Raw genomic sequence first — 8,963 nt, 5'->3', positions numbered from 1 at the left:
TCTTTCCCTGGCTGGTAGAGCCAGGGTGTTTGTCACCCCTCCTTCCCCACCGTGCTGACCCAAGAGCCCAAGTCCTTCTGTGTGTTAGTGTGTGATGAGAAACACCCCTCTGAGCTGCCAGGACTTCATTCCTTCCAGGTTCACGTGTGATGACGTTGACTTCAACCTGCGCGTCCACAGCGCCGGCCTCCTGCTCTGCCGCTTCAACCACTTCAGTGTCATGAAGAAGCAGATTGCTGTGGGAGGACAGAGGTCCTTCCACATCAAGTCCAAGGTGGGCACCGAGACTCCTGTTTTGTTCCTGTTAAAATTCTGCTTTCCTTTTTTGTACCTTGTGACCAGGAGAGCTGAGTTACTTGGGTGCATCACCACTTGCCATTCATGGGTGTGTCTGCCACGTAGGGGGTTTGTTTCTTCCTTTATTTCTGAAATCCATAATATCCTTGGCAAAAATGCACCTTTGCTTAATCATTTTCCTTTCAAACTTTGAAAAACACCTGAAGTGTCTCTTTACCATCCAAGAAGCCCTTCACAATGAGTTTTTTATATCTAGCTGTTGAACTGCTCATCTTCACACGACTCCCTGTGCAGAACTTTGGGTTCAAAGAAACCTCAGGGACACTATCAATACAAAGAGAATTCTGCAAAACTCTAGAACACTTTTGGCAGCAGATACTCTTGGCTGAATGACTGTGCTTCTAACACAAATCTTAGATTTGTTGCGTGGTGATACATTTCATACAGCCCAGCCCTGAGGTAAGCACATCCTCATGGGCCAGGATTGTGCCAGAAATCCTTTTCCCTCGCAGGTACCCGACACGCCCGTGTCAGTCTCCCCTGCTCAGTACATCTGTGCCCCTGACAGCAAGCACACCTTCTTGGCAGCACCTGCTCAGTTGCTCCTGGAAAAGTACCTGCAGTACCACAGCCACCGCTTCTTCCCTCTCTCTCTGAAGAACTTCAGCCACCCCGTGCTGTCTGTGGACTGTTACCTGAACTTAGGACCCCAGGTACCCAGTGACCTCCAGGCAGCCCCAGAAATGTACAGGCTTTGCTTTGGATGAGTTAATTGATGCATTCCTTGGTAACAGTTCCACAGCCTTCAAAGAGTGATGTGTTAGATCCCTATAATGTTAAAAATCAAATTCTTAGTCCCACGGAGATATTATTAGAGGCTCCAAATAAAGTACTTGGAGACCAATACTGGAGTTGTCCTAAATACTGATACAGACTGTGAATTATCTTAGGTTCTGAATCACGACAGAGCACATTTTTCTTTAAGAAGTGTTTTCTCACTCAGCTGTCGTTTGGCCCTTCCTGCAGCAAACTTCTCCCACAAGAGAGCTTTACAACACTCACTAGCCCTTAGAAAGCCCTCCAAAATAAAAATGGCTTCGTTCCCTCTTGACTGATAAGCTGAGGCAGAGAAACAAACAGGCAGAATGGGAGAAGCTGACACTGGCTCTCAGGAGCTGCTGGCTCCTTCTAAGGGCTTTGGATCTAAAGCCGAGGTCATATTTACACTCAGGTGTAGATTGAATGGAATTCTGGTACTAAGGGAGTGCTGTTCAGGAGGCAGAAACTGTTTTCAGCTTTGCACCTGACCTGGATACTAAATGAAACTCAATCTTGTTGGATTTACCAAAGTTTTTTTTACCAAAACCAGCTGAGTAATGACCTTCCCATATCTGCTGCTCTCAGAACGTTTTCAACTACACCTTTTCATTTCCCTCCTGGCTCAGCTCTTAGAGCTCCAAGTTCCCACTATGTTTGAAAAGCCAACCCTGTGGAAGGGCCTGGAACTGTTACTGTCTTCATCTGTTGCATCCTTTCAGCTCTGAACCATTCAGCACATGAAATGGGTTCAGTTTGGTCGTGGAATTGTTATCTGAGCTGGAATAAGATACAATGGGATTGCAGGAATGTGGGTAAATATAGGAATCCTGGGCCAGAGAGAGTCTCAGTTACTGTGGGTCAACCTTCCCCCACTGAATGAGGCTGTTTCCTGCCAGAGGAGGGTCTGCCCCAGCTGGGCAGCACGATGGCATTTTGGAAACAAAGCCTGGTGTGGAAGGTTCCTTAATTTAAGTGTATAAATCCTGAGTGCTGTAAATAGTCCTGGTTTCTAGTGGATTTGGGCAGGTAGCCATAAAAGTGAACTAGGCAAGAAGGAACCTTGTGAATTTATGTATATGCACAACTCAAATGACTTGAGTAATCCTTTCATGATCCACGTGAAATTAGGCATTTCTAAAGGGTGCATTTCATGTCCAGCTGCACATTTACTGTGTTTACTCGTGTAGATAAACTGGGCTGGGCAGATCACAGCATGATGGTTGTGGGGAGCAGTTGTCACTGCAGCCTTCAAACCCTGTCATATCTAAACCTTATTATAATAACAGTAATTAATAGTAACAACTAATACATAGTTATGAATGGTGCTTTTATGTAGATTTTTAATAAGTGGAGGGATGTTTTGGAAGGAACTATAAATATCACAACATTTGGAGTGGGAAACCAAGTCTGAATTTGCAGGAGGTCCAATTACTGAAAGCTTGATATCAACCTTTAGCTGTGCATAGAAGCTTGGAAAATGTTAATTCTCCCCCCTCTCCCAACCAGATTGCAGTTTGCTACGTGAGTTCTCGGCCTCACTCTCTGAATATCAGCTCCTCTGGTCTGACATTCAGTGGCCTCCTGCTGTACCTCTGTGACTCCTTTGTTGTAGCTAGCTTTTTGAAGAAGTTTCATTTCCTTAAAGGTGAGCTGCAATGATTTATTTTTTTTTACAGAGAATTATAAGACCTGGTCTCTGGGAACCTGGGGAAAAATATATTTTGTATTAAAAGATACATGCATATCTCTGTATATGCATGTGTTCATGTTTGTCTTTATATGTCCCACCCCATGCTTGATCACTCTGCAGCTGTGAACTGCTGTCATAGAATCATTATGGTTGGAAGAGACCTCCAAGATCATTGATCCAACCATAATCCAACTACCACAGCCACTAAACTGTATCCTGAAGCACCACATCTGAGCTCTTCTTGAGCACCTCAGGATGGTGCCTCCACCACCTCCCTGCGCAGCCCATTCCAAGGCCTCACCACTCTTCAGTACAGAATTTTTTCCTAATATCCAGCCTAAACCTCCCTTGGCACAGCTTGATCCCATTTTGTCTCATCCTATTGCTGGTTACCTGGGAGAAGAGCCCAACTCCCACCTCCCTGCACCCTCCCTTCAAGCAGCTGTAGAGAGCAATAAGGTCTCCCCTCAGCCTTCTCTTCCTCAGACTAAACACCTCTGAGTCCCTCAGCTGCTCCTCACATGACATGCCCTCCAAACCCCTCACCAGCCTGCACACAGCAGTGCTGTAAGTTCTGCAGATGTCTAAGTGGGGAGGAATGTTGGGTTTATATCCATGACTCCTGACTTTCGGCTTGAAAGCCGAGTGTTGAAGATCTATGTGTAAAGCATTTACCCTGTGTTCCTGTAGGTTTTGTAATTCCTGATAGGAAATGGGTGATGGACAAGCTTCCACCTACATCCATTTCCTGTCCTCAGTAACAGAAGCTGGCTCAGTTCATGTTTTTTCCTAATAACCAGTTTGTCCATGTAGCCCTGGTGATGGTGGATAGCAGTGGAGACAAGTAACTCCCATCTGTGCTGCAGGCAGGCTCAGTGCAAACTTCTTCTGGGTTGTTCTGCTGCTGCTTCAGGCCCTTGGCTCCCTGGGGGTTCAATTCACACCCATCCAGCTCTGTCCCTGGAGGAAGAGCCCCGTGGCAAGTGCCTTCTTGAGCCAGGCAGAGCTGTTGTGAGCTGCTGTGCTCTTTGCTGCTGTTCCTACAGCTTCTGGGAGGTGTGTGTAGCAACGTGCATGTTGGGACACACCTGCACACACCACTGGGGACACAGGAGTGCCAGTGTCCAGGCTCATTCTGCAGCAGTGTCCACACCTTCAGCAGCCTGGAGGTTCTCCAGCAAAGCTCTCAGAGCAACTGCAAATCAAACCAGTGCTTTGCTGCTGCATTGTTTGAGTGACCAGAGCTATCAATCAGTGTCATTTTGCATAAACCAGACAATTTTCATAGCCTGTAGCACAAAGTGTATTTGATTCGGGATTGCTCCACCTCCCTTGGCAGTCTACTTGAGTGCCTAACCTGCCATGTGAGCACTAAACACAGAACTGTCAGTCTAGTTTCTTTTTATTATATTTCAGATTTTTTTCTGTCTTGGGCATTCCCACTTACCAGCTCTCACTCATATTATGGAATGCTGGTAGGCAATTGCTTCCTCCTAATTGAGCACTTTTCTCAGAAGCCAGGAAATCATGCATGCAGGTTAAAATGGTATCAGGATACCAGGCAGGACAGTTGATCTTGTTTATTAAAATCTGGTATTTCTTGCTTTGGCATTTTGGATTTGCCTGTGTCCATAGCCATCCAGGCCAGAATCTAGCTTACCAACCTGAGCTAAAGCGTGTGATTAATTTTAAGGACATCTTTAGGCCATTTCTGCTCAGCAAAGCACAAAGATCTCTGCCAGCATTCATGGTGATTGACTTGTGTGTTTCACTCAACAAGGTGCTGATCAGCAGGGCTAGAACTGTAATGCATGTGGGGCTTCATCTCCTCTTTTGCCAGGATCCATCACCCCTCTTCAGGCCTGACAGTTATACCTTCCCTTACCCTAAACAGTAGGGAATGTATTGGTAGTCCTTTCTAATGGATGAATCATAGGCTCATAGAATGGTTTGGGTTGGAAGGGACCTTCAAGATCATCCAGTCCCACCCCTGCATGGGCAGGGACATCTCCCAGCAGCCCAGGCTGCTCCAAGCCCCATCCAACCTGCCCTTCAACACTGCCAGGGATGGGGCAGCCACAGCTTCCCTGGGCAGCCTGGGCCAGGCTCTCACCACCCTCATAGTGAATAATTTCTTCCTAATGTCTAATCTGAATGTCCCCTCCTCCAACTGAAGTGCTAGATGCCTGGGGCACCACGAGAAGCTCCTGGTGCAGAGGACACAGCTCTGCTCAGCCCTCCACACGCGGCTTCGCAAGCCCATTTGAGGCTCCTGCTGTGCAAGTGGTGGAGCTCTGCGTGCTCAGGGGTGGTGGGAGCTGGGTGACCAGAGGGAAAAGGGGGTACTCAGGTGGGTTCTTTTCCCCTGTCTGCTCAGGTGCCACGCTGTGTGTGATCTGCCAGGACCGCAACTCCCTCCGCCAGACGGTGGTGCGGCTGGAGCTGGAGGACGAGTGGCAGTTCCGCCTGCGGGACGAGTTCCAGACTGCCAATGCCAGGGAGGACAGGCCCCTGTTCCTCCTGACTGGCCGACACATCTGAGTGGAGAGACACATTTCCTGAGTGATCCCAGAGACTTCATTGCCACCATCTCATGAAATGACTTCGGAGAGGCTCTGCTCTCCCAGCAGAGACAGGACTGCTTTCCACTGCTTGTTACAATGATCCCCGATCAGACACGTTTCCAAACACTGAAGTGACTCTTGTAATGTAATTGTCTGATGGAAGTCCTTCCCAGTTCCTGGGAGAGATGCAGACACAACTCTGCATGGTGGCAACCGTTTTGGATCAGAAGGGAGGTCAGTGAGGGCACTTCTTGACAAGAAAGGTCACATGCCAGTCTATGTGCAAGAGGTTTAGAAAACTTTCTGTACATTCCAGAAACAGAAAATGTAAATTTAGGAGCAGATGTAGTTTTACAGATCTTATTTATCTAACAGTTGGCACAAGGCAGCAGTAATTGTTACAGTTTTGTAGTGCACTGCCACTGATTGATCCAGGTGGGCTTTTTATATGAAGATTTGTAAAGTATATTTCTTTAATAGTGGGAACTCAGTTGGAGCCTTAATTTTTGGGACAGGTGCCACACTGGATAGTTTCACCATACAGGACTCCTGGGACAGAAGCATAATTCTAAATCTGGTTTTATTAGCAGAAAGAAGAGAGTCAAGGAAGTAGATTTTAAAATGAGATCTGAACATTTAATCCTGAAACTGAAATTATCCTGAGTAACTCAAGAGATTTAATGGTGATACTGACCCGCAAGTGACTTATTGCTTCTACAACACTGGTGGTTTCTGGTTTCTGACTGAATTGTTGCACTGGCTGCAGAGCTCACGCTGGGCCCAGGGCACTCAAGACAGCAGATTCTCTGAAACACTCCTAATACACATTCTGGGGATATTTTCTTGCCATGGTGCTTCTAAAGGGTGATAAAACAGAGGCTTCATCTCCAAAGAGATGGAGCTCTGGAAACATGTTGCAGAATAGCACCAGGCATCCCATATTTTGTATGCTCTAAATGTGAAGTCACAGTGGTCACAGTCTTTGTCTGGCTTTTTTGGAAATACTCTCTGAGCTGCAAACTCCATGTTTGTCTTTATAGGATCAGTGCTCACTTCACTCAGTCCAGGTGCAGGAAGGATTAGTACAGACATTGTCAGGAGACCTCTAATCTTTGGGCAGCCCTTCCTTGCTGTACAGACCACTGGGAGGATCATTGGTTTTGTGCTGACGAATGCCAGGAGGGGGCTGAGTCCATGAAATGCAGACATCAGAATGACTAGGCCAAAGAGCTCATTTAGGCTCATTTTCACAACGTAAAGGTAAGTTCTGTGGGTTTGAGAGCCTTGGATCCCGTTTACTAGGTGGCTGCTAGAGGTCAGTGTGTTTCCATGTCATTGTCCTTGTTTCCGAGAGAGAACTGACTTTTTGGGAAGGAAGGTGAGCATTGGCCTGTGTAAATAGTATTACCCATTCAGCTTTCACCAGTGGATTAGTTAAACTTTGTTAAAGAAGTGTGACATTCATGTCTAGTTCATACTTTATCAGTAAAGTTCATGCTGCATGAACATCAGTCGTGGTGATGCACAGGACCAACAAGCACATTTTTAAGGGGATAAAAACAAAAGGGGATAGCTGAAAGGAGTTAATACCACTGAGGAATGCTCTGAACTGACCAAGGGGATATCCCGGGCTGCCTCATGGCCTGCAGCACAACACAGCTGAGAGAGTCACACAGGAAGTCAGAAGGAAAGACAGTGGGTTAAAATCTCCTTTTCTGTACCCAAATACTTAAGCAGCTTGTACTGAGTGTCTGTTAACTCTTCTGGTGTTTTAACTTTGCAAGTCTTCAGACAACCATTTTCTGCAAGAAACTGGAAAAAGGCATAAAGTCTATAATAATAAACAAATAAAAAATGAACCACATCCTTTCTTAGCATTCTCTTTTGCCACAAAGTCTTCAAAGCTTTGATGAAATGCAGCTGCTGATGGGCTGAAAGCACCACAATCCTGAGTGTTGTTTCCCCAGTAACCTTTGGCTCTGTGACCAAGCGCAATCCTTCTTCACCATGGGATATGTACATCAGAAATTGTAGATGGTGAAACCTGCCTGCACAGGTCACTGCCTGATGGAGCACATCCTCTTTTAAAACCAGACATGCACTTGCTGTGTGACCACGAGGCAGTTGCTTCCCATGGTACAACTGGATGGGCTCCCAGCATGGTAGAAAAATACAGCATTTTGTTCCCAGGATGCCAACAAGGTCATGCTTCAGGACTCAGGGAGAGCTGCTCTGCAGAGCTCCATCCAAAAGTTCCTTCTTCCCTGACCCAGTTTACAAGCCAAGCCCCCGCAGAGTGTAAAGCTTCCAGGGAGAGGGACAGCCTGGGGCTCCTGTCCAACTGGGACTCAGAGGTGACACAATCATACAGATACACAGCAATGAAAAATAAAAGCAAATCTCTTTGGGTGGGACTGGCATCCTGTGCTGCAACTTCCTGGTGCTGTTGCTGTTGGCCACAGGTGCACGCGTGGGGCTTTGAGCCCAGGTCCCAGCTCCACCCGCCTCTTGTCTGGCCTTTGTGGGAGGGAATTAGTGGCTTTCAGCCCCAGTGACCTGGGTGAGAAAACATGGCCCTTGCCCATTATGTACACACATCTTTTAAGCACTTCCTTTCTGACTTTGGACGTGGCAAGAAGGCAGAGCTCTCCATCCCACGGAGTGACTCGCTAATACAGTAGCAGCTGAAATGAAAGGCCTGGCCCTCATGCTGCTACAGGCTTTTCACAGCCTCTGCCTCCTCCTCTAGTGCCTTCCATGCTTGCTGGTTTAGTCATTGACTATTAACACCTGCAGGCAGTGTTGTTAGCATGTTCTCTAGTGTGTGTCAGGGTGTGAAGTCTTTTATGATTCAGCTTCTGCAAAGGAGAGTATCTAAATATAAAGGAGGTTAGTGGGAAGGTGACCGATTCTTTTCCTTCTTCCCATCCTCTCTCCACTATCAAAGCACTCCTCATAAGCACTTAATCACTCATGCCTGGTATCTAATCATTACAGATTCTGTGAAGACTGGAGGATGTAAGGGATCCCATCCTTCCCTAGCAGGTGCCTCCCGCTGTGGTGGCAGGGAAGGGACACATCTCAGTTCCCAGCACCAGCAGCTGCTTCAGAGGGGGCTGCTGTTCACAGGCCGTGCCTGTGACACTCCGGTGAAACGTGTCACTCACACAAAGTGCAGGAGGTACCAGTGACAGACAAACAGCCCCCAGGAAGGGTCAGGGTTCACAGGGTGGAAAATGGGGCTATGAATGGAGGCAGCATCCCGGGGAAGCCGAGGGCTCCTGGCTGCAGGAGGAAGCGTTTCCTGGGACGCTGGGGCTGGTCAGGGGCTGTGAAGGAGCCAGGACTGGCAGTGCAGGGGGTGGCAGGACCCCCAGCCCCACGGGCTGCAGGGCTGGCTGGGGGGCACCACACACCCCCTCCTGGGCTCTGCTCCCCCCTGCCACGGGCCCTGCTGCAGAAACAGCTGCCAGAGCTGCTTCCCAGGGGAGAGAGACATGGCAATCCAGCTAAGGGCAGCCTGTGCCCGCACCCCCTCCCCTGCCCCGCGCTCGGGACCCCGCAGCCTCCCCTGCCCCTCCGCCCTTCCACCC

At 48.0% G+C, this 8,963-nt stretch overlaps 1 protein-coding gene across 1 annotated transcript in view; it reads left to right on the top strand.

Annotated features, from left to right (window-relative positions):
- GREB1 (growth regulation by estrogen in breast cancer 1) overlaps positions 1 to 5,463 on the top strand; it is a 59,635-nt gene extending 54,172 nt beyond the window's left edge. The window contains exons 31-34 of the mRNA XM_010001713.1: positions 139 to 274; positions 810 to 1,010; positions 2,623 to 2,761; positions 5,184 to 5,463. Coding sequence (XP_010000015.1) covers positions 139 to 274; positions 810 to 1,010; positions 2,623 to 2,761; positions 5,184 to 5,347 — 640 coding nt within the window. The 3' untranslated portion in view covers positions 5,348 to 5,463. The remainder of the gene's footprint in view (positions 1 to 138; positions 275 to 809; positions 1,011 to 2,622; positions 2,762 to 5,183) is intronic.
- Positions 5,464 to 8,963: the final 3,500 nt, after the last annotated feature.

This window comes from Chaetura pelagica, unplaced genomic scaffold (assembly GCF_000747805.2).
Source record: "Chaetura pelagica isolate M959 unplaced genomic scaffold, ChaPel_1.0 scaffold237, whole genome shotgun sequence".
Lineage (NCBI taxonomy): Eukaryota > Metazoa > Chordata > Aves > Apodiformes > Apodidae > Chaetura > Chaetura pelagica.
Note: the sequence above shows the minus strand (reverse complement) of the source record. Positions and strands in the feature narration are given on the sequence as shown.